Source organism: Candoia aspera, chromosome 3 (genome assembly GCF_035149785.1).
Source record: "Candoia aspera isolate rCanAsp1 chromosome 3, rCanAsp1.hap2, whole genome shotgun sequence".
Taxonomy (NCBI): Eukaryota; Metazoa; Chordata; class Lepidosauria; order Squamata; family Boidae; genus Candoia; species Candoia aspera.
Window position 1 is genome coordinate 156,573,182 of NC_086155.1, and position 27,152 is coordinate 156,600,333.

At 36.7% G+C, this 27,152-nt stretch overlaps 1 protein-coding gene across 1 annotated transcript in view; it reads left to right on the forward strand.

The window, feature by feature from the left end:
- The first annotated feature begins 737 nt into the window (after positions 1 to 737).
- PIEZO2 (piezo type mechanosensitive ion channel component 2) overlaps positions 738 to 27,152 on the forward strand; it is a 224,439-nt gene continuing 198,024 nt past the window's right edge. Inside the window, exon 1 of the mRNA XM_063299098.1 lies at positions 738 to 1,229. Within this exon, the coding sequence (XP_063155168.1) occupies positions 1,166 to 1,229 (64 nt within the window). The 5' untranslated portion in view covers positions 738 to 1,165. The remainder of the gene's footprint in view (positions 1,230 to 27,152) is intronic.

Genomic DNA, 27,152 nt, shown 5'->3' on the forward strand with positions numbered 1-27,152 from the left:
TCTCCCTGTAAGGCGCAGGAGGAAAACACACGTTCCCGGCGCTCGATTTTCGGGGCGCCGCCGCTCCCCGGACGGCTGGAAACAAGAAGGGGAGAGAATGTGGCAGCGGCCGCCTCTGCTTCCTTGCACACCTGCGCGGTCTCCCCAGCAGGCCAGTCGTTCTCCCACGCCTCCACCGCCGTGTCTTCTCTTAGTGGCCGTACTGAGATGGGAGATGAGGCCGATGGAGAATGTAGCCGGCTCAAGGGTTGACAGGGGACTTCGGTAATCTAACAGCAGCACTTGACCTGCGGCTAGTTCCCGCCAGGGTATCGCCTCCCTTTGGTCCTAGCTCGAACCTTGGGTAAGTCCCTCGGCACGGGGAAGAAACTGGCTCAGACAGAGGTGAACTCCCGTTGTCTCTAACTCCGACGCAAGAGAAACCCCAGACTTTCTCGTCCTTATCTTGCTATTGGCCAGGATATGCCAGACAGCCCGTCCGGCCCGCCCACTCGAGCGAGGCGGGGCCACGCTAAATTTCATTGAGGTGGAGAAATGTAGCAAAGACGCTGGGCGGGAGCTTTGCCGCGAGGAAGGCGAGCGCGCGCGGCGCTCTTCTGGCCCCTGTGGCAAAGGGTGCGCTGGCTACTTGGCAGCTTTGGACGGTCCCGCGATGCCTCCTGCCTAATTCTTGGGAATACTTGGTGACTCCTCGCCTAGAGCGCGCTGTGCGCCCCTAGTTCTGTTCCCCGACTAGGTGGCTGTTGTTATGGCCGGGAATCTTGGTCGTTGACTCTCAGGATCCATCCAGGGTCGACGCAGCCAGGCACCATGCGCCCATTCAGACAGATCGAGTAGCGAAAGGCAGCTCTCCGCACCCCGCCCCCATGCCGGGAAGGGCGAAATGGTTGTCAAGTGAAAAAAAAATTATTTTAAAAAAAAGAAAAACTCTCTTTGCAGCAGAAACTAAGCGCCTTGATTAAAACTTCGGTTGCTCTTGACTTCGGCAATTGTTGGGGGGTTTGACCTTCTTTACTGAGGGATCTCTAAGCAGAAGCCCGCGGGACTCTCTTCCTTGCTCCAGCTCTGAAGGAGAGTGGACCTAAATTGCTGGTGCCTGTTGACATTGCAAGCGGACGGCTGTCCTTTGTTTCTCCAAAACTCCTCTTGGTCCGATCTCCTAGCGATGGCCACAGAAGTGGTGTGTGGACTAATCTTCAGATTGCTCCTTCCCATCTGTCTAGTCGCTGGTAGGTGAAGTTTGACTTGGTGTGGTGTGAATAATGTCACTGGACTTTCTTTCTAGAAATAGGTCTTGAATTTCATTGGTAATTAAAATACATCGTGTAATTTGGAATTGGTTTCCTTTAAATTAGGACAGTTTTTGCTTTCTACTGAAGAATGGGGTATATTTTCCACCCGAGAGTGTCGGCATATGTGCTGAAGGAGTAGCCTAATAGATAGCCTTAGTTTTTATTTTGCTTAAACTTTCTAAATGATCTTGCCTTATCTGATGTACATGGAATTAGATAGAAACTAATTCACATTCAAAATTCACATGAGTGCAATTTTATGTTCCTCTGCTGAGAGGTAAAACATTTAAGTTAAATAGCATATACTCTCTGGTAGGTAGGTACGGATTATAGTCTTAGATTGCAGTTGTTGGCACTGTATCCATGATCAAAGAAATTGACAGTACAGTCACGTTCGTATTTATTTCAGAAGTAAGTCCATTAACTGAAGGTTAGCACAGATGAGTAGATAGAGGATTACAACCTAAATCTGCATGAAGATTGCACATTATTTGTTTACTATTATGTTGCAGTCTAAAGTATATCTATTCAGCTGCTAATGAAGCAGGTGTGGAAGAAGCCTGTAAATACATTTATAGGACTATATCTCCCATTGATTCCAATAGAACATAATTGTTGAATGATTGCAGCTGAAAACATGTTCTTACATGGAGTACATATTTAATAGTTTTACATTAATTGAAAACAAAATTTAGTCTGCTTTAAAAAAACTAGACACATGTTAGAGAAATAAATGTGTTTTTAGCTCCATTATTTGTATAATGGCAATTATTTTAGCTAATTAGGTCATTAGTTGTGGATGACAGTAATTTGTGTCTGTAGTTAGAGAAACAGGAAATGGAATGAATGGATTGTTTTAGATCTTTAGGCTGCAGCACACCTGATATGCAGTAATACCATTCAATTTTGTGGATTTCCTTGCAGTAAATACTTTTAGGATTATAGTGCATGCAGAACTAAACGCTGTGTGCAAAGGGCTCAGTCTATTGGATCCAGCTATTAGATTAATTTATAAAATAACTGGAAGTGTTTATTTCATCTAGTTGATTGGATAAATTGTTAAGTTAAATTGAAATGCCACCTCTTTAGGTCTGAATATTTAGCTACAGCTTTACATATGGAATGCTTCTGTTTATTAGAAATCATGTTGAGATCAGTTGCTTATGTTTGGTTTTTATTTATAGTTTATATCTCAAGATATTTGTAGGCTTAGTAGTGGCTTGGCTTAAAAGCTGCGTGGGTACATTCCACAAACCTGGAACTTGTAATTATAAATCCAGTTTAGGTTCTCTGTTCTGTTTTGAAGTGCTGGTGTTTTAGATACATTGCCCACATGATTGGGAGGCAGTACTAAATTACTCTGAAACAAAACAGAGTATCTGAACCCTTTTCAGAAAGGTTTCAATACACATTTCTCTGCCAACAAAATACTAGTGTCCTAGGTACATGGGCCCTATGATTAGGAGGCAACAAAGGAACTCTGTCAGCTGGCAAATCTGCACAATGCCTCAACTCTATGAAAGTTGTCATCTGCGAGCTGAGGAAATGTATTTCTTGTGAAATACGCACAAATACTTTTTCCCTACTCACCTCCCTCCCAAGATCACCTTTGTAACTACTGTGGTACTACCACTGAATTTCATAATGATATTTTTCCAGTGGATGATCTAAATTTTCCTATCAAGATAAATCATTCTGGTCTTCTCATTTCAGTGCCCTCAAAATCTTTTTATGGGCTCATTCTACACAGTGCACAGACTGGAGGTCAAGCTTCCTGAGAGGATAAGATTAGTACAGTAATCTGCTTGCTCTAGGCAAGGTTAGATCTCGGAAGTGGAACCACATTTCATCTACTTTCCATTATTGGAGAATCTTAAAACAGGCCAGGCCAGTGTGGACTGTACTGAAAATCACTTGGTTCCTCCTCTTCAAAACAGTGATAGCATCTTTAGTGCAAAGATGACTAAATAACTCGAAAGGCAATCATCTGCTTTCCTAGTAAAGTTTGGTCAACAGCTGAGTTCTTGCATCACACTAAGCCACAATGTTGCTTGATGATTTCAGCTTTGCCTGTTCCATGAAGCCAGGTATTAAGATTTGGGAACCACAAGTAGCAATTATACATGAACTGTATTACTATAGATTGTTGAACAAACTATGATTAAACAAATCATAGTATAGCATGTGAAACACCAGTTAAAGAGAGCAACTTTGTTCTTATCTGCCTTCATTATTACCCAGGCACAGTAGCCATTAAGCAGTTGAACACTAGATGAATGCAGGATCTTTGTCTCCCAGCCTTCTGTGTAGTGAGCAAATTAACTAGCATATAGTCCGTTCTCCAGAGAACTCAAGATCTGGAGTTTGTCTGGCACAGAAGTAATTGCCTGTGCAACACAATTATAATATAAAATATTTTTCCTTTCTTAAATTTGCCGGCCAGAGTCATCATATACGAGATGGGCGGCAGATAAATTTGATAAATAAACAAGTAAATGGAAGGGACTCTGTTTGGGCAATGCAACAACTTCATGGTTCAAGCATGAAGAATCATTTGATTTGAGTCAAAAGTGTGCTCAAGAATGATTTTACTCAATATATCCCTAAAGTGGAGCATCTTCCTTAAACTATGCCTACAGCCCCTTCTGCTTCAGATTTAAGAGATTGCAAACCTTGATATTCTGGATTTCATTACAAACATCTTCCTAATTATTCTGTTCGCTTATGGAACTCATCCCATATATTAAGGGCTTTCAGTGTTTTAAGCAGCTGGATGAGATTGTCAAGGCTGATGCCCAGGTTTCAGTGCTTTTATGCTCCACAAGTACATCTAAATCAACGTATCTCAGGTTTTCTCGTAAGTCATAAGAATTGGAACCTGTTCAGAGCTTCCCACTCATAGGATTGGACTTAATTATAATTGTTGTTTTACGTATTATATGGGAAATGGTGTGGCTGAAATATTCCCAAAGAATTCATTCACCTTGAAAAAAACAGTTTCCCTCCCATGTGCTTTCCTTTACAATAAAAGATCTGTAACATGTGAAGAGCCTCAAAGGGACCCCTTCCTTGGTATTTTGCCATTTTCCCCCATAGTTTTTAAAAAACTGAATTATGTTTTCCTTGCAAATAAATCAGTACAATTTCTGATATCTTTGAACTTTGCAAATGACAAAAGATTTTGTTTCCCCAGCGCCTTGCAAGTATGAAATGCAGCCCCATCTGAATAATCTTTGGGCAGTTGAGGAAGTGTTTTCCCTTTGTTTAACTTATTTGTACCCTCATAACTATGTATCTAGTTCTTAACTTAGCCTTGCAGTTACACATGGTGGGGTGGGGGTGGGGGGTGAGGAGAAGGGAAATAATAATTCTTTCCAGGTGAGTATGTTATTATTTTCTACCATGCCTGCAGGATATTTCAAGAGTTGATTTACTTGGAGGTTGATTTACTTCTACTTGTCTGCTCAGATTAAGTGTTCAGTTTAAGCAGCCTTTTTGAATAGATCAGGAGGGATAAACAGAAGGTTGTATGTGTAAATGCAAATGTATTCCTGGAGTTCTGCACAGTGATAAGTATGTTCAGATTGTTGGTCCAGACTTTCATTGTGAAGATTTCTTATCAGAAGCTTCCTGGGAGTCTCTAAATCTGTTCTCACAAGAATCCTGTTGATTACAGTTGCTTTTTCTTAACATGTACAACTTTGACATGATATTGCACATTTGGCTTTTACATTAATGAGAAAGAGATTGGTGGCTTTTTCACATGATAATCAGAGGCAGCTGGCTATTCTGCACAATGACAGATGCATCCAGAACCTCAAGTTGTATTTATGCATCAGGTTGTAAATGATGTTTAGTTTGTAGAGATGAACTTCAAATACATGGCAGTCCAGTCTACATCCTAGATCAGACCAACAGTATCTGGGATGATAATAATTTAATCCAATTGTCATCACAGAGACTGACATATATTAAGGCTTGTTACACTATAAAAATACTTAAATTGCTCCATCTGATTTGGAATTGAGTTTCTAAAATATTGCTTGTAGACTTAATCATTGCTGACATTTTCTTCCTATAAATGCATTTTCATTCTGAAGAACATTTTACAAGCATGTATCTTCTGATCTAACAGCCAGTCTGGTGTAGTGGTTAAGGCATCAGGCTAGAAAGTGAAGACTGTGAGTTCTAGTCCCACCTTAGGCACAAAGCCAGCTGGGTGGCCTTGGGCCATTCATTTTCTCTCAGCCCTAGGAAGAAGGCAATGGCAAAACCAAATCTTGCCAAGAAAACTGCAGGGACTAGTCCAAGGAGTTGCCAGGAACAAACCCTGACTCGAAGGCACAAATAAACAAACCACATTCTGACCTGTTACAAATGTCAGATTAGGAACTAAGATTTAAAGTTCAGCCCTGAATGTATACTGTGATAATGGTTATTGATTTATTAATTCAATTTAGCATTATTGGCTAACGAATAGATGCAAATTTCTATTATAGCTACTGACATTGTCTGTGAAAGAACACATGCTTTCAAGACAGCAAACAGATAACAAGATAATGGGACAATATCCTGTTTTCTCTTAGGACTATGCATTTTGAGCTTTGTCAGGTTGCTTTTTCACAGAAAGAATAAGATAGCAGTTGTAGCTGATTAATGGATCATAGGTCTAAGTAAAACTTGAACAGAATTTTGTTAGTTAGGCACATTCTATATTGTAGTCACTATAGATTTAAGATAGATTGAAGAATCTGGCTTGTTTGAAAATTTTTGAGAGAAGCAAAAAGAGCTATAATGAAACCAGCATTTCTCGGGAATTCTGCAGACCCTGAATTGACTAAAACAAATTAAGATTGTTATGGAATTGAGAGCTCTGTGCTGCTAACCTGTGAGGATGGTGGAAATCAAAATGAGCATGCTTTGCTTCATGTGCTGGATTGGCTTGACATCTGTTGTCCAAACTGACTCATCACTTGTCCATTACTAGTACAAATTTCCACTTGGCAATCTGGATCTTTTGAATAAGCTCTGTTTGCAGTGAACAATGTTAATTAGAAGGACACTAAATTTTGAAGGGAATGTTAAGTTTCCTGCCTCAATTCAAGGTACTTTGAAGAAAGGAAACACATTAGTAAAAATAACCTCTGTTGCCATAGGAGATGAACATATTGCTATTTGAATTATTTCAGTGTTTTTTTTTTTCCAGGATGATGTCTTCTTTTGGTATGTGCCATAATTCTTGGTAAAATTTTGTATGAGTTGTTCTACTGAAGGGTTGTAAAACTTTTTGCATGCTGAGTGGCATGCTGAGGTCCAGGGGCATCCACAAGGAGCATTAAAAAAGTCAAGATGGTGGCTTTGATCACATAATTAAAGCCCCACCTCTTTTTATATGACTCATGGGGGCAGGGCTTTGATTGAGTGGTCTCAGCACTATCTTGGCTTTGTGACACTCTTCTGTGGAACACCTCTGTTGAGAGGGTGTTTCAGGTAAAAATGAAATGTTAATTCATTTAGTTAATGTTCTCTACACATTTGATGCTGTTTCTTTTCATCACCTTAAAATTACAATTTTGTGGTAACTTTTGTAGCTTCTCTGTAGTGTCTCCATGATAGTTTGGCTCAAAAAATAAACTTAGCTAAAGTTTCTTTTTTCCAAATGTGGATCATGGACTGAGATTATGAATATCATGACAAAAAACAACATAACACAAGACAAAAAAATCTAGGGATACAAGCCAGTGCCATATCAGTGCCAAATTTGCATATCAAGTTTAAATCAGTGTTCTAAACATTTTGCTTATCCTGTCTGTTTGATCCAAGATGAACTGATTTAAAATGGTATTTTAAACAATCCAACAAGAGCAACATAAATCATTAGATTGGTTACCCTTTTGCTTAATTTATGTATTACCTGAACATGAATGCATACTAATTAGTTGTATCATTTTATGGTACAACTATAAAGAACATTTTAGAAGCAAAGACACAATGTTTGGATGTAGTCAGCATACATTTTGAGCCTCAGAATGATCTGCTTAGATCAGCCTTTCTCCAACTGGGTCTTCTCCAGATATGTTTGGCACACTCTTATTCAGTACATAAAATACATAATAATATGCCATTTTGGCATCCAGTTTGTGTTGAAGAAATACTAGCTGACTTAGCTTCTTGCTTCCAATATAAAATAAAATGGCAGGTGTCTTCATTAATTAATTTCAGTAGGATCTGCATAGGAAACAAACCCTACTGAATTGTAGTTTGGCTGGCTGCATATAGGACTTTGTAAAAGTAGAAACCAGAAATTGCTAATGAGAATGGTAGTTGGTATACAATCACCAAAGTTACATACATTTTATGGTTTTTATATAAGGAGAAAAAAAAGCCTGATTTCATTCCTTGAGATGAAGTCCCAAAGGGATTTAAAACGGATAAACTTTAATTGGACTGTGAGCCAAATATCCATCCTGTTTGGCTTGTATCATGCGTCACTATGGCAAATTATGAATATTGATGACATTTTAAGGGAAAAAATGGCATGCTGTTTTTATGCTAGTGCAGTGTGAAGATAATCACACATTAATTAAGATAATAATTAATTCATGTTAATTTTTAAAAATCAAATACTGATTAAGGTAATTAAATTTGAATAATAAATAAATAAATAATAAAGATGATGTGGCATACATGTGTAAACAAATAAGTTGAATTCTATTATTAGGAGTTTGCAGTGCTTTTTCTTTTCAGGCTTTCAGAAAATTTCTGAAGATTTAGATTTTTAAACTAAAAAAACAAGGGGGGGCTGCTGGTTTTAACTATAATTCCTGTTTTGTTAAAACTAGCATCTCAAAAAAATTACAAAACCCAGCAAGTATAAGCACATCTTCAGAACTTTCCTGTTTTCACTGTTGTTTCTTTGGGTGGTACCAGACTTTGTAGCAATCTAGGCATAATATATTTTGCATATTTGTTTTTTACTATTTAATGTGGAACTTGGATAAATGTTGTATTTCAGTGCCTATATACTCTGCAGCAAGTATAAATATTTTAACATATGTCTTTGTGTGTGTCTATGTATGAATCTATGCATTAATTTTAGTATGTTTTGAACTAATGTTGAAATAAAAAACTATGCTATTATAATGAACTCTGAAAAATGAAATAAGAAATGTGAAGCGGGCTATTGGCATCAGCATAATTCTGGCACAAAGTAATTAGTGTTGCATAAGACCGTGAAGATTTGGCTCTAAAGATAAAGATAAGATCTGACTCTAAAGTCTTTCTAAGTTCTTGCATTTTAAGTGACTTATTTTGTGTACTGTACTGTTTTGTGATAATAAAAGCTGTTAAGTAAGATGCAACAATTGATGTAGAAATCAGTCATTATTTCTTCTATCTTCAATAGATTAATTAATATTAGGGAAAGAAAGAGAAGTAGAAAATAAATTAATATTTTCTGGAGTATCTTGAACTTAACTAAGTGTCCTAGCCACAAATAATGAGATAATCTTGAGCAAGATATTTTGCTTGCAAATTAGCATTAAAGACAAATACATTTTAGAGTATTTTGAATATCTTTTAAATTCTTGGCTACTTTCAGAACTGTGTCCTAAAAATCTGCTGGATGTAATTCTCATTCAAAGCAATGTCCCTTCTTAATTATACAACTTAGTTCACCATAAGGAAAGATCACGAACTTCCTTTAGTGCCATTCTTGGGTGGGAAGGGGGAGTGTATATTAAATAAACTCCTTCTAACCCCTTAATTTAAGAAAATTGCAGAAATATCCAGCAAGTAAATGGGGTATTTGTTTATTCCACAATCCTGAAATTTTCTTTCCAAATTTGCTGAAAGCTCTGACATAATATCAGATTCTTATTCAGTCTATATTTCTTTTTAAAACTAGCACTTCAGAGTTCAGAGCTGTCATACATATAGATCTGTGTTTATTTATTACTTGGGCAAATCTGAGAGTAAATTGTGTGGCGTGGTGTTTGAATTGCGTGCCTTTTACAGATAGACAGAGACTTTGTTCAGATAGTGTTTTCTTCTTAGACTTGTAATTGGGAAATGCCTTAATGCTCCCTGGACTTGAAGAAGCAGGATAGAAAGAATATTGATGCTTTTGAAATTTGGTGTTGGAGAAAACTCCTGAGAATGCCATGGACAGACAAGAAGACAAACAAATAGATCATTGAAAAAATTAACCCAGAGTTCTCACAATGTACAAATGACCAGGCTCAAATTATTGTACTTTGGATATATTATACGAAGATCTAGCTCTCTAGAGAAGGCTCTAATGCTGGGAAGGGTGTGGGGAAAGAGAAGAAGAGGACAACCAGCAGCAAAGCAGATGGATTTAGTTGCAGTAGTGATGGGTGCACTGTTCAAAGACTGAATGACTAGGATAGGGACAGATCATCATGGATGAAATCTGTCTGTGTGATTGCTAAGAGTTGACACTGACTTGATGGCACATAATTAATCAGTCAAATCAGTCTTCATGCTCCGAGTATGATTGATGGGGAAGATTGAGGGGTGAGATTCTGTTTTGAATGTAAGGTGTTTTCCCAAACTCTGCAAGGCATAAAGCATGTTTTCTTTGACATAGATGCCATGGTCAAGAAGGTAGAATGTTGGGTATGTTACTGGTGAGAGCCTGTAATTAGAATTAGTTGGTGGTAGTTTATTTGTTCTGATTAACTTTCATTTGATAAATATGTGAGGCCAAAACTAGAAAGGACTGCTGTAACCTACAGAAATACATATTCTTTAAGGACAAAGAATATTTCATTAATGGCCAAGCTAATCTTTCTTAGCCTGTAGTGATATAGCATAGTGTATACTGTAAATATTGAACAATATTCAGAAATGCAAAAAAATGGAAGGTGAGAGAGGAAAGGCAGAGTAGTTACATGCTCAGGGATATTCAGAGAAAGACCTTTGTCATTTATACTCCAACCTTACTCTGAGGCTTTACTTTTAGCAGCCATTAAATGGATTAAGCTGTTGCTGAGGTCTAAACTACTTACATCAACAAGAAAACATTTGTTCTGAAAGCATTTTTCTGATATGTGAAACACATTAATTGCTTTTCAAAATTATAGTGCTATGCTGCTCTTTTTTAATTTGTCTTTTATGTTAATGAATGCATTATATTTTCATTGTTGGAAGTATTACTCTTTATTTTATTGTTTAACAGACTGAAGACCTGTGTTATCAACAAAATATAAACTCCTTGGGGTGTTCAGGAGCCTTTAACAAATCCGTATTTCAAATGGTTTAAATCTCTGGGGATTGGATGAAGACATTTGATTTATCTTATCTGCTTGGAAATGCGGATGCATACACATTGTTTTAACATGCAGGTGTCCCTGCATAACACTGAGAGTTATGACCATGATTGTATTGGCCAGGTAAGCAAAAACTGAAACTGCAGGAGTATTATGCATGTAGTCTTCAGTGTTGTTCTTTGTAAATTCAGTCAGACACAGGACTTAGTCCAATACAAAGTCTGAATGTTTGATTACTTCAGGCTTCTTCAACTTGTTGCCTTCTGGGATGTGTTGAATTCTCAGACAGCATAGCTGAATTTTGGGAATGACACTAGATTTGGAAGGCTAAATTATATTCAGGTGTTATTTTCCATTTCCCATTGAAGCAGTAAGAAAACTACTGGGCATCATACATCAAAGTTCATTAATTTGAATGTGTGAATTTGCAATCTTACATCAGTCATCAGTTGCTTTTTCCTGCTATACTGTGTGCTTGCCTAATAATGTCAAGCAAATTGGGACATGACAAACCTATTGTGTTTGTATCCAGGCTCCACGCCAGAAAGGCTATCATTTAAGTGGAAGCAATCTCTCTTCATGTTTTGGTTAAAACTTAATGAGCACAGATACACTGATAGAATTAGTTACTCTATAATCTGCTTTTAATGACAATTTATAAAGAAATGAAAGGCAGGTATCCATAAGTCCACATCCTTGTCTACTCTTTCATAGTCTTTTTTAGGTAATTTTTTTAAATGCTAGATTCAAGGGCTTCATTACAATGTGATAAAGATATGTCCAGCAGTACTTACTTCATCTATCAGTGTAATGTTAAAGGGGAATTCTACCATTGCTTTGTGCTTTCCTCTCTGTCTCTTGATCTGTTCCCAGTATGGTCTCTTTTTCAGTTTTCTGTTCTGCAACTGCCGTCCAGTTTTCAGGATTTCTGTCTCACGACATAGTATTAGATAGATTTATGTTTTAAAATGTATACAATATTAGTCGTGTTCAGAGCGTCTTAGTGCCTGATTCTGTAAATTGCAGTGGTGTAACACAAAAGAGTAGATTAGCTATACTCCCCAAAGAGAGGCTTTCCTGACTCACTGAGGAAAGACAAAGTGAGGGCAATAAAAGAGGCTTTGTTTTTTTTTAAGCAATCCCTTCCCCTCCCTCAATGCATCAGTCAATATATTAAAAAAAGAAGAAGCTGGTCACTGAATAATCTTGCAGGTATTGAACAATTTAGGGCCTAAACAGTAGCTGACCAGAACTATCAACTTGTTAAAACAATTGGTGAAGGGTAAAAACCTATAATGGCCAGTGAGGGTAAACCCAAGCAGAACAATCAACAAACCTGCCTCAATGACCCACTGATCCTCCTGACACCCAAGCCCTGGAGCACATCCAGGTCTTCAGTGCTTTCTGAAAGGCTGGTAGAGCCAGGACCAATCTATTCTTTGGGAGCATGGTGTTCCAGAGGGCAGGTGCTGTGACAGAAAAGGTACATTTCTGGGGCCCTATAAGATGACGTTCTTCAATTGAAGGACCATGCCCCTCCTGTTGGACCTAGTGAGACAGATAGGAAGGAGCCCCAGGCCCCATTCCTTGGAGAACTTTATAGATGACAACCAGCCCCTTGAATTCCACTTAGAAAGCACACTGGGAGCCAGTGCAGCTCATGGAGCAGAGATATAACACAAATGTACCAAAGTGTACCTTTAACTTCTGCACTTTGGACCAGCTGTAGCTCCCAGATAGTCTTCAAGGGCAGCTCCATGTAAAGCACATTGCAGTAATATATGTCTAAATAAAGCATTTAGTATTCAAACTAAATAGCCAAGTATACTACTTCTGTCTGCTTGAATTAGCTACAGTAGGCTTATGTTTAGTTGAAACATTGTCCACCTATTTCTGCATGAAATGTGCTGTCCCAGCTGTTGACCCATATCCTGTCTTTATTGCCTCTCTTTCCAGTTACTGCCAGTCCCTAACTTCCTCAGGGTAATAAACTCTAACAGATTTTATACTCTGTCCTGAATGGTCTCAGAATAAGAGGGAGAACAGCTGGTGTAGCTGAGGACAGTTTCAGGCTGTTCTATTCATATGATGGGCACAAAATGAAGGCAACTACATAGAGACATGGCAGAAAAAAGCTGTTGTCAGGACATGTGCCTGTGCCTGGTTAGGTGCAAATGGGGAAAGATCCTAGGGCAGTGAAAAAAACTGTCATCATCATATTGCATAATCTGAAAATAATCCACAACAAGGAAATAGCAGGAGCTTCTGTCATATCCAGTGATTATGCACATATTATGAGACATACTGTACATTTGTGGATTTTTTGGAAAAACTGTTTTGGTAGTTGAGTGGGAGAGAAAAAGGCAGTCATGGATAATATGGTACCGTAGATGAAGCTGTTGGAAAGGAAATGTGGTGTTCTGTTGGAAAATTAGAGATTTGGGTTCTTGCTGAAAGAAGCAGTGTAAATAGCTTTTAGCTCTGTGTTTGGTTTTAGTTGATTAAATGCAGGAACCAATTACAGAGGATAGTGAACTTTTATCATTTTATATAGTAAAGTTAACTTTATGCTTTGTGAGATACACACACATTTGCTGACATACAGTTTTGATAATCAATGTTATCTTTTCCCTATCTTCTCTTTAACCTTTATGCTGTGTTTTTTTTTTAAATACCTCCCATGGTGATATGTTGTTCAATGTACCTTTTGTCTTGCTGATCGAGTATGAATAATTCATGGCTTCAATCTACTTGTCTGCTCTCTTGGCTACCACATGTGAGATGTAGTCAGTTGTATGGATTAAAGTACAAAAGGAGTCCATCTCCAGAGAATGCTATACTTTTAACCGTGGCAGGAAACTTCAGAATTATTTGTAAACTGCTTGTACAGCAGATAAAGTGTCTACACTTTTGAAGAAATTTATTCCATTCTAGAAATTAAATATTTTTGTAAAAGTTTATAGATAGAAAAAAGTTGCACAATTTTGTACAGATGGTTGGTTCATTGACAAATATAAACAAGCATGCATTTGCGTAATTTGAGCGCTTCCATTGCTGAAATCAGATAGGCTATGTGCCACAGGTTTAGTAAACCTACTACCAATCAAAGTACGTTAATAAATCTATAATTTTTGCAGTAATCTTCTTTCCTCTGCCTCTTTCCCAGTTTGCCTTGAACATTTCTTTCCAGGTTTTCTCATAACTGAAACAGCAATATTTGAGTTTTTTTGTTAATTGGATAAACTTCGTAATGGTTAGTAATCCAATGTCTTCACAACATTTTCTCTCTGTTGGTAGAAGCAAAGAGCCCCCTCTTGTTTATTTTTATTCTTTATTCTCTATATATTCAATTCCATCCAACAAAGAAGGTATCTATGGATATACAGTGATTCTCAAATCACAGGCCTAAATTGGGTGTTCATCTAAATAGGCTTGTACAGCTAGATAAACATTTGAATGTGCCATCTAAGTATGCACTTAAAATAATTTAGTTTTGCCCTAACAGGTAGAAAGATATGGCTTCTTTTATAACTTAAAAGATTTTTTCAAGAAAAGAAACAGCATAATTATATTAAAATCTCAATAATAATGTCAGACTACTGGAAGGCAATGCACTACTTTAAATAATAATAGCAATTAAGTAGAGGATCTGTCCAATTCTGTTATATGGTTTGAGAGTTTACTAAATGCTGAACTATAGTAACATGCAATCCTAATCTAAATAATACTTTTTAATCAGGTATACAGTGGCCATAAAAATAAGCCGAATTGCAAAGTAATTTAGTTGAAATAAACTGACACATCAGAATAGCTAAAGCCCCTGAAATGGTTGGGGTCCACCTAGCAAGATTTTCTGTGACAAGATGAAGTCTTCCTAAATTTAGAAACTTCTTGAGGTATGCACTTCAATTCCCAGAATACATTCACCAACATAGCTATTGCTGAGAATCCTGGGAGTTGAAGTCCATGTATCTGGAAGTTTCCAAGGTTGGAACACATTGGTCTAGATTGTAACTTTAGGGTTAAATAAGATATTTGTGCAGTATGTGGTATGACTGTTCTGTTACAGGATATATTTGTAACATGTATCATGGCTAGTAGGTAGAAATGGTATAAATCGCAAACAAGAGACATTGGTATGCTGGGGCAGATACTCAGCTTTCAGCTGTGTGTGTGTATTCTGAGGGCAAAATAAACTAGAATAGCATGAGGATATATGGTACTTCCACATGGGGTCTTTGCACTATTCGATAGCTCTGTATTCTCACACATTCCTCTGTGATCAACAGCTGAGCTGATTTATGTCTGCTTCAATTATGGTATATCCAACATTTCACAAACTTACTTTTTGGTTTGTTTGTGGTATTGAAGTTCTGTAAGTCTTTTGGGCTTCTGTTTTTCCATGGGGGACGATCTCCTCTCATCTGACCACACTGCATTCAGCTTACAGGTCCTTAAAAGGAAAGCCCCTCCTTCACAGCGACCGGAAAGAAAAAAGAAAACAGGTTTCTTTTCCATTTTTTTCAGGCAGTATCGCTGGACAAATTCAGAGCACCCTGCTGATTTCACTGTTTTGACTTTTTGCAGATCCTTGCAATGATTTGGCACTCAGAGGATGCTGGAGTGAAATCAACAAGGGTTTTGTTTTCCCCTTCCCTTAGCAGGGGATACCAAACAGCTTGGGTTTTTTATTCTTTCCAACTCAGTGGAATGTTGGAAAGAAACAGTGTAAAGGGCCTTGGGCCTTTGCCCATCTGTCTGCTTGTCAACAAGGTAACTCTCTGAAATCTGAACAGAAGACATTCTCATTTGGTGTGTGGGGAGAAAAAGGAAGATCAGGCTTAAAAATGGACATGAGCTGGCCAGGAACTGCATAGAAAAAAGTGTCCCGGTGCATCCCAATGGAAGAGGCAGTTGGCTTGAAATGTTGGGGACTGCTTCATTCTAAGCCCTCTTTCCTCTTCCCCTTAGTCCTGTACTGTATATGCAGCCAATTCTGTGCTTTCCAGGATAAACATACACACAAAGACACACAGATGCAACACAGGGAGAGCAGAAACACCCACATGCACAGAACTGCAACACATTACTTCATTACACATTAAAAAAAACAGATGCCTCCTAGGGCACTGCTGCTAAAAGCAAAAGAAAGAAAGAATTCCAGAAGTCACATCTTCCCTATCATTTTTTTAAAACCTTCAGTTGCCCCCCTGGTGAAGGTAGAGGCATTTTTCCACTTTTTGGGTGGAATGAGAGGGATGGGTAAGAAGATATTAAAGGTTCTCTCCCACGCCCCACCCCCAGCAACCTTTAATACCTTGCTCCCAGTGCTTTTGTTAGGCTCATGATATTCCCTGTCCATTGTGTTTTGATGTTGGCACAAGTGAAAACAATCCTCAGGTTTGCTTCAAACAGGTTAATGAGGAATTAGAGAATGGAAATTGTGTGATACAGAATGGGAATGCCAGAAGTGTTCTCAGTGTACATAAGATGTTGACTGTCTGAACAAGAGGAGGTACAGAGAACCAAGCTGAAGGGTGAATGCAAAGATTTAACCTGGAAAAAAGATATGGCTGGTTGGAAAACTTTCTTGTAGTTTCACATGTGATTCTTCCACTATTACAGCCAAGGGGCTGAAGTTCTGGGAATTCTTTCATAACTCTGATAAGGTTGCACTGAGGATATGCTGTACCTGTTTCCTGAGTAGGTGATCCAGTTACCACGTGCCATTTGGAAATTGTCAGCAAATGTCCTGTGGGTGGCAGTTAGGACTGCATAACCAGTTACACTGTTTCATGCATCAGTGCAGGAATAATCAGCTTATGTGTCACTGTGACCACATTTCAGGTGTGTAAAACATCTGTTTAGTCGTCATCCTTGAGCAAATTCATGTGGATAATGAACCTGTTCCTGGGTGTATAAAGACTGTGCTGGATTGGCTCATTGTAAAGCAAAATATATATATTAGCTTTAAAACCTATGCTTATGATAGTGTCATTGTTATAACTTGGGCACCTTACCATGCAGGTATCATACTTGTACTAAAAAGATCCACACTGGCTATTTGGCCAGATTCATGGTGTTGGTGTAAGTATACAGAGTTTTAAACAGCTTAAGTTTAGGTTATCATTATGATCTTCACTTACATTAGCCTGCCAGGGATTCACACTCTTAGAGAAAAATCCTTTGCTCTGTCCTATACTGTAGGTGTAGGTGGGTCAGTTTGGTGTAGTGGTTAAGGCACCAGGCTGGAACCTGGGAGACTGTGAGTCCTAGTCCCACCTTAGGCACGAAATCTTCTGAAACCTTGCCAAGAAAACTGCAGGGACTTGTCCAGGCAGTCACCAAGAGTCAACGGTGACTTGAAGGCACCAAAAAAAAAAAAAAAAAGCTTGTAGACTGCTATTTAACAATAACAGGGAAGCAGGCTTTATCTGCAGGGGTCCTTGCCATATGGAATAACTTTCCCATTGTAGGATGCCAAGTCCCAACCCTAACTTTTATCTTATTTTTTCATTTATTTCTATTTTATGAAGTTTTTATTGCTATCATAAACCATTCCAGTGTTTTTACAATAAGAAGCAGTACACAAATATTTTGATAAACAGATATAAACAGATATGCTATACAGTATATACAGTACACACATACTTTAATAAATAATAAATGTACATCGGTTGTACACAATCCTTTGGAGACTTGACATTGTGTCCATTGCTATAATTAATGATGCAGTAGTCCAGCATTACTGGATAGAGCAGCCTTTTTCAATCTTCTGACCCTGGAGGAACCCTTGAAATATTTTTAAGGCCTCAGGGAAACCCTGCACATTCATGCTCAAATATAGGCCAGAGGTTACAAAATTATTATATTTGTTTCATGTGTAGGCCTGTATGTATGCACTAACAGTGTTCTTAAACTAAAAATAAAGAGTGAAACTTACCACTTTAATGTTAAGTTGCCTGAATTTGAAATAATTTTTTAAAGAAATTGTGATCTCCTAGGAAACCCCTAGTGACCTCTCGCAGAACCCTAGGACTTCACAGAACACTGGCTGAGAAACCTTGGGATAGAGTATAGACCTTTTCATAAGCAAAACAGACCAGTCCATTTTGTTAGATCTATGGCAGGTATATTTTGAATCTAACCATATTTCCAAATGTAAGCCAGTATGTTGTGTTTATTCTTGAAGCACATTAAATGTTATGCCTCAATGTGGGAAAGGGAATTACGGCATCACAGTTATAGTTTTCAAAAGTGGAAAAAAAGTACAATATAGTTTGACTCTTATTAAAAAAAAACATTTTCTCAAGTTTTCTTTCAAATGAGTTAGCCTAAAAGTGACTATAGAAAGAAAAAATAGTTTCATGAAAAATCCCACTAATGACGTGTAGTTTCCCCACTACATCTTTATGGTTGTTGGTGATTCTTGACATTATGAACATTTGTTTTTAAATTACAACATCATATCTTGGCTCAGAATAATTCAGTTTTTTGAGACAGCATTGCAAAACATTCATATCTTCTGAAACCTCTTTCTAATATTTATATAAAATAACTTTCTTATTATTATAAGAAATATATATATATATATATATATATAATATAATATAATATAATATAATATAATATATATAAATAAGTCCAAACCATCTAAATGAATGGTTGTTAAGTGAGAATTACCTGTGTCACATATATACATTTATTTGTTTAGATTTGGGAATATGCATACAAATTGAGGAATTTAAATATTCCTTCCCTAGCCATTTTGATTCTTAGAATTGCCTTGTTTCCATTTGGAATTAAAAGAAGAAAATACAGATTATTTTTATTTATCAAAGGTTTTGCCAGAAAACTAGAGCATGTGGTGGTGCAGACAACATGGTATGCTGACAGGTGTATAGTTCCAAAATAATTGTGGAAATGTTAATGGCAGTAACACTGGGTGGTGACTGAACCAGCAGTAATCTGCTTAGAGTACCAGGAGGGTATAAAAGTCAACTTCTTTGTCCAAAGTTATATTATGAGACTAGGCTGAAGCTGCCATAACCTAAAAATGAAGCAGGCAGGACAAAAACCAGGAATCTTGTTAAAAAATTCCAGTCAGGAGGTAAATAAGGAAACAAGTCATTAAAGATCAAAGGAGAAATGTCACCTTTGAGGAGAAGACAGACGAAGGAGGCTGGGCACTGAGCACATGGAAACCCCCCAACCCCCCCAATAGCTACCAATTTTGTGAATCAACAAAGCAAGGACTTTTGGGGATAAAAGGGATCCTGAAGCTAACCCTCTCTTTGATTCATCCTGGATCCAGACTTGGTGGCTTCCATCCCTCTTGCAACTAGTGCCTGGCAGCCTAATTGAGAAGGATGTGAGTAAATGGGGAAGTGTGTGTGGGTGTGGGTGTGAGAGAAAGCAAATGTACATTGTAACCAATAAAGTTTTGCTGCCACTTTGAATTCATTGGGTCTTCGTGTACTCCATAAGAAGCTGATGTACCTTGGTGTTTGGTTGAAAGTGATTGTGTGTGTTCCTAATTATTTCATGGTTGTTGACCAGGGCTATGTGTTTTGTATGTTCTAGTCACCCTTACTTGGAAAACTCAGGTAGAAAGCAAGGAGGGCTTCAAGATCCACATGCCCCAACAGGCTGTTTGTGCATGAGTGAGTGACCGTAAGCCGAACCTGGGAGTGTGTGCAACAACAGAAACTAGCGTGGTCTGTAATTAAAACGATCTGTTGAGTTTGTTGTATTACACTTCCTTGGAAAAAGCTGAGGCCTTGGGTACATATGTTAACACAAAAGTAAGCTCCATTAAGCATACATAGATTCCACTATGAAAGTATAAAGTTACATTGGCAACTGAAATACAAATCTGTCACAAATTTGCTTTGAGAAAGTTGCAGCCATATCGCTAATAAATTAGTCAGAATGCATATTAAAGATGACTTCATTATAATAATGATCTTACTCTTTTGAATACTCCAGTAATTTGGTAGTCATTTGAAAACTTTGGAGACCACCACTTGTCCCTCTGCTTGTGGTGCAAAGTATGCGGATATTAAATAGCTGGTAGTTATATTTTGTCAGTTAATATTATTTGGACCAAATCTTAATTTTGCAACACAGTCAGTTACTGCCAGGAAGAGGAAACCCCATAGCATTTATTATTTGAAATTTTCTTCAAAGTTGATGAAATTTCATTGCAGTAAAGTCCGAAATGACTTTTCTCTCTCCTGCCTCATCCTTGGTAATTAATGATCCAAACCTATGCCTGAGCTGGATGATGGACTGGATAAAGGATAATAAACTGAACCTGAACCCAGACAAAACTTTTTGGGATTCCTTCACCTCTCTACTTAAGTGCTGTTAGTTAGATTTGGATCAGGTATACACTTCGAGGGTATTCTTGACTCTAGCACTGCCACTGGAGGTCTTGGTGATTTGGAGACATTTTTAACAGATATTTTAAGCTGAAATGCCACATAGGCCTTGAACCCTATTCAAATTTAATTTACCTGGGATTAATTTCTGGGTACCTCTTCTCAGTGAGGTTAAACAGGTAGCTACCAGAGAAAGGGCCTCAGTTGTGCTTTAGTAGTTGAAAGCTGCCTTACTTGCTACCTACATGATTGTCTGTCTGTCTGTCAGTCTTCATTCATTCATTCATTTGATTTTTTATGGTCTCCCAATTGGACATGACTCTGGGTAAGTTACAAGAGTTAAAAACAAAATATAAACAAATCAAACAAGAACAGAAATAGCCAAGCTGGGGATAGGAGGAGAATGCTACAACAATTAACAACATTCAACTCAGACATGACCGTGGGCTCATATAATGTCTTGGACCAGTGTGAGTGACTGTGCCAAGATTTCCTCATCCAAGAAAGGACACAATTGGCCCATAAGATGAATGTATGTAAAAGCTTTCCTGACCATAGCTGCTACCTAACTGAACACCTGTTCTATCTGAGGAAGTGCAGCTCCTCAAGAACGAAAGTTGGCAAATCCTTGGAACTGGTTAGTCCATGAACCCATAGCCATTTGGTCTTGTTAGGGTTGAGCCTTAGCCTCTTCCTCCTCACCTGGACTTTTCATTTTCTCAGGCATTTTAAAAACTGCTTTGGTGGTTTAGAAGTTTAGTGTTTTGTTATTAGTTTATTGTGATTTTATGCTCCATTTATTGCTGCTTCTGATTTTTATCTTATCTTTTATTTATCTAGAATTATTATTCTAGGCTTTATTGTGGTTTTTGTAGGGTTATTTGACGTATATTAACTTAACTAGCTATATACTGCCCAATTGATTCTTGCTTTGGCTGGTATAAAAATACAATCAGTATCCTATTGGGAACTTGGAGAATATGCAGCAATGGTAAAACTAACAATATATACAGTATATGCAATAGAAGTATAACTAAATTTAAGCAAGAATAGCTTCCGTATATACTGTATTACATATTATGCAGCAAAACAAATGCAAACACTTAGAGTATGGTTTCTAAAGTTTGTATCAATAAATACTGTAAACTGGTTGGAGTACAAAGAAGGCAGAACTTAAATACTTATCTATACTATTTTAGTGGTGTTTTCTTTTTTAGTATTTATAAATAATAATATAGTGGAGACTTTGGCACTAAGCTCAAAAATTTATACTTCTTTTTTATATCATAAAAACAACTCAGTGTACTTTGTTTGGCATAGTTTATCTTTTATTAATGTTATATTGAGCATTAATTGTATAACCAGTAATTCTCTGTCCACTTATTGATATTATCTTTTCTGAAAATATATCTATGTTTTAAGTAAACAAATAAAATATAGGAAAACATAAAAAATACAATCAGTATATCAATCTAAACACACACACAAGCCTTAGTTTCCCTTGAATAAACAGGGAGGGTTAAAACTTTTAGTGTGAATGTGTAGACAATATGATGACTTGTGGCTTCCAACTGTTGCTCCTTTCAGATGTGTCCTAATGGATCTCCAGATTTAAAAAAAGTATTTTGGAATTTGAGAGGCCTGTAATAGCTTAGCAATGTTTACATGACATGAAAGATGCCCATCTGGCTCTTACTCTGGTCCTGGCTACTAAGGAAGGAGAATTTTTTTTTAAGTTTTCATGTTTTTTGCCATGTGATATCTGTTTAATGTGAGCAAAACAGAAACATGCTTCTGTTTTAATTATCTTCCTGATTTTTTTTTGCAGAAAGTTGTTTTTTTAATAAAGCTTTATTAATTTTTTCAACATATACATAAAATACATAAAAACTAAAAGGAATGAAACAAAGAATACTACAAGAAAAAAGAAAACTAAAAAAGCACCAAAATACAGTGAAGACTATTACATAGTGGCTTCTGACTTTCTAAACAAAGATATATATAACTCATTATCAATCTCTTACTCTAATTTAAACTAAGATAAACATTATTTCTATAAAGCATTTCCATCTCTATATGACGTTCTCCTCTAAAACAAACACTCTCCCTCTTAAAAAAAATAAAAAACCTTTTCTAACGTAATTATTCACCTAATAAGCAAATACTCAAATATCCTACTTCACTAAAATTTTACTCCTCTCTGCCTACTGAAATAACAAAAAATAAATAATCTACATTTGGTTAATGTCCTTTTACCCAAGGTAAAATCATTATCACCAGAACAAAAACATCAGTCTAAACCTTTAAGAGACCATCCTGATAAACACAGTTAAACAATTATTCGAGTTCAAAACAGACTAAGGTATTTACATATCTCAGTATTACACACAAAGCTTTCCCCTTACAAGTCTCAAATTCAGTAGCCAGCCTTGATTCTTGGTCTCGATTTTCCAGGAACTCGGCCAATCATCTCTCTCCCTTTGCACCCGAAACTCTTCTTTCTTAAGAATCAAAGTTAACTCTCCACAGTCCAATTTTTCTCCCTTCGCTTTTTGACTTGGAAATGTTAATCCTTGTTTTCTTCTTTAAAGAAGGAGCACTACGCTCAAAGTAGTCTTCACTCTTGTTTTCTTTTTCAAGATGTGGGTAGGCTTTAGACTCCACAAGATCTAGGAGATGATCCAGGGCTTGGGTGATGTCAAGATAGGGTTCTTTAAACATCGCTTTCATTTCCTCCATGTCTCTCCACAGTGTGTTATCAGGAGAAAAAACATGTAAACAAAAGCCATTCTCACAGGAAAGCAGAGGCAGATCGTTCAAAATTCAACTCCACAGATTCAATGAAGTAGATAAATCTTTTATAATCCTCAAAACATTAAGAAAATGGCAAGAAAACAGCAAAAATCTTTAAATCCCAATATTAGAATTTAAATATTAAAAAGGCCAACTTTCCAAATTAGTAAATTCCAAAAATAATGAAAATCACCAAGAGCTTTGCATTTCTTTGTTGCAAAAGGCCTCTCTGCAGTAACAAACAAACAGACAAACAAACAAAAATCCTTGGTGTTTTAGAAATTGGGGGGACAAGATTTAGTGTCCATTTTACGGTTTTGGTGCAGCCCCGAACTTGATGACATCCACGTTTCCCAGCATTCTCAATCACGGATTGATCGCAGGGACTCCGTTCTGTGACACACACCCCCCCCACAAGAAAATGCTGTCCAGAGAACAAAAGGGATGATTTCCTGGATTCTCCTTACCCGGAGAATTCTTCAGGCTGCAGGGACCCAGCCCGCTTCCAGAAAATGCTGCACCATTGGCGCTGCTTAAAAAAGCAGTACCATTCAGATTGCCATTCCCCACAGGAAGCCTGCAGGAAGTTGTTTTTAATAATGTTTTCCTTAACCAGCCTAATTTTTCTGTCATAATGGCTTTAAAAAATATTCATGTACAGTAGAAGTTCTTTTATCTTTGCAGGGCTTACAGTATTTAGGGATGCTAAATACCTCTTTATGTACTGTACCTTTATGTTCCTTTAACAAATACTTAAAATTAAATGTATCATATAATGTGTAAATGTGGTATGAAAAAAATAGTACAGTAATGTAATTAAGGCAGATTTCCCAATTTTATTTTAGAATGTTTGAACGTGGGAACGTGGTATTCTATTTTTAATTCAGTCAAACCTCAAGCAATAATTACATAATGTTTTTTCAGAAAAGGAAAAAACTGTACCAACACGCTGTAACAGTTAAAGGTTTTTGATATTTTCCTAAAAACCTAGTTGAAAGTAAAGGGTTTTTAAAGTGAAGATAATGATAAATGTAAGTTGCCAATTAATTTTGCAACATATTTGGAAGAACACCAGTGACATAAAAAATTCATAGGCAGTGACATTTTCGGCTGTATAATCAAGGAATTATTATTCTTATAAACTGAATTGTATGTGGTGATAGTCATTAGTTTAGTGGCTTTAAAACAATGTTGGCATATTGATGGAGGTAAGGTGAACACACTGGGGACAGACAATATGCACATCTTGTTACAGGGTTTTCTATTCCCCACTACCACCTATATGTTGAAGAGAACATCTCATGGATACTGTCAACATGATTTGTCATCTGTGTAAAATGGGACCATTTGATAATCTCATATCTAAATTTGCTGCCATGAAGAGCGGGTGAGGACAAAGTTATTTTATATAAAACACCTTTTGTTGGTCAAGTATTTTCTTTTTTTCTCTTAATGGGTTCTATCTAGCGATGGCATTCTGTTTATGGAAGTTCTCCACCAACAGAATTATTTTTTCTTCTACACATTCTCCTGTGCCCAGATTGGCCCTGGAGGATCGGAGGTCTCTCCTGAGCCGATTAGGGATCTATGTGAAAAAGTTATAGGGTAGCAAGTACATATGAACCTACAGTTGTGCAAAAGGACTAAAAATCAATGTATTATTATATACACAACAAAGTGAAATCACAGCTGCCAGTTCTTTAGCTGGTGTTGGCCTTCATTCACATCAAATCCCAAGAACGTAAGATGTCATAATGTATCAGTGTAGTATACTGTATGTGTGGATCCAAGCAGTGTGGCCTTTTGTAATTGACAGATGGAAATGTTGTCAATGTGCAGATTTCTAAGTGCCATCTAAGCCTTTTTGGTATGGCACCCAGTGTGCCAATAACCACTGGGACCACCACAGCACATTTATGCCATAATTTTTCAACTTCGATTTTCAGTAGATACAGTATACACACATACATACATACATACATACATACATAAATAAATAAATAAATAAATAACAAGGCAGCGAACATACCTAATACTCCTGCCTCCTCATATATTAGTTTATTATCTGGTTTTAAAACATAAAGTGTTAATATATAGCTTCTCTTGCAACATATGGGTTTCTAAAACATTACATGGGTATTCCAATTTTGTTGTAGCTGAGGGAAAATGGGTTGATATTTGGTGCACAGAGATAGAAGAGAAGGAATGCTCTCAGTCCACTTTGTGTTATGCTGCAAATTAATTTGTGGTATCAATTTTTAATGTTTCAATTGCTGTTGATGACATACCTTGTTAAAATTGGACTCTGACATATGAAAATTTATCTGTTAACATTTACTGTTAGGTACTTTTAAAAGCCTTGACTGTCACACTGTATTAGGATTTGTTTTTCTTTTTAAATATGCTTGTGTTACAATTCTAACATATATTATGCTGTTGGATTTATAAGGGAAGCATTAGGAGAAAAGTATTACAGCATTATTACAGTTCAGCCACTGATAAGATACTGTATAGCGGTGAAGCTATTCTATTCTGTAGAAAGGTCATTGTTAGCTGCTTTTTTTTTTTTTTCTATAAATGTAGTTAGGCATCTTGGTAGAAATAATATTAAATGCTGCAATTTTTAAATCATATTTAAAATTAAGAATAAAAATACCATTTACTACTACCGTAAGTGCATCACCAAACTCTGCTGGAAACCGAATGTATATTAACAAGCAGCCATGAAAAATGAATGAACTGCCAGGAAACTGCAATCAAAAATATTGATAACATTCTGCAATAACAACAAGGCTTTAGTTTAAAATTCTAGACTCAGTCTTGTTCCTATTGTAGAAATGAACATATATTTGAACATATATTTTCCCAAATAAATAACCACACTTTTTTGATACCTCAGTGACAACTCTCTTGATGAAGTAGAATTTAAGAAATGATAGCATATTTATTTAGAAATGAATGGACTGATTTAAAAATGTTTTGGTCATATCCATGTCTCAGGGATACATCTGTGCAGAGATAGGCAATCTGCATTGTACAGTATATCCCCTTAGCCCCAGCCAGTATGTAATCAGAGCATCTGGAAGACAACTCTTATATATGATAATGTTCACATAACCCTTTCTAACCAATATTATTTGCCTCATTTCTGATATCTTTGTGTTCAGTGCAGTGACTGAAAAACTCTATGTGTATACAACTTTCCAAATGTAGACTCTCCACATTTAAATATTCAGGTTATTTTGAGAATCCTTTGCATATAGACCACTACATTTATAATAGATCTGCTTTGCAAATGGCATATTGAACACTTGAATACTGGGGAGGTGCTAATTGTTTCAGGTCCCTCCCATCCATGTGTTAGAAGCTTTTGTGAAAGAGAACATTTTAACATAGGAAGTAACAGATCAAGTACTACCAAATTATTTGTATTTTGCCAAGTGGAAATCAAAGAGTTCTATTTGTTTATAGCGGCCATTTTCTCTTGGAAGAGATGTTCATTTAAGTCAAGGCTTAACCTTAAAACTGATTGGTGGGATTAGTTTATCATGCATGGATAGCCAGAAGCTACATATAACATTACAAATGAAAAGATTCCATTGGCGTTGATGTGGATGTGTTTATAGAAGTTCAGTCATTAGGATCTAATAATATGCTTCTCTATCCAACCCTTTTCTTGGCTTAACTACTAAACTATTCTTCTAACTGAACACAACCTACAAAATAGGGTTTTAAGTTTTCTACTTTCCAACTTTTATTTGATCCAAGAGAAAAGTGACAACTGTTTCAAGGAAGAAGTATAAATATTTTACTCCTTCTTAAACCATGACAGAATTTATTGTTGTATTATTTTATTAAAAAATCTGTTATTCTTTAAACTAACATGATTTTTGTGTGGATTTGCTAGAATTTGCTATAAAAGAGTAAGAGTTATAATGTTTCTAAACAACAGTAAATCCAACAGGGTTAGTCAGCAATAATATACAATGAATTTGTATTCCTATTAAGACATAGTATAGTTTGCTAGATTTTGGATGGGTGTAATGTATGAATTTGTAATTTGTCATAGTTTATTATTTAATGTAATTTGTAAATCCAGCTATATTTTAAGTCCACAAACTGGGGAAAAGTGTGGCTTAGTATGAATTCAACAGATGGTGTTTTAATTATATAAGTAAAACATTTTTTGCAGACACCTGAAAGTTTTGAAGTGTGAATGTGACAATATGTCTGCAAATATTGTATCTATCATTTATGTATTTTATATTTTAGAAGGGGAAGGGTGGGTACTGTTTCTGTGACAGTACTTTGGGTTTCACAGTAGCTATCCTATTGGACTGAGCAAGAATATCACCAATACTGTCTACTGTCCAGGAAGTCTCTGAGAATGG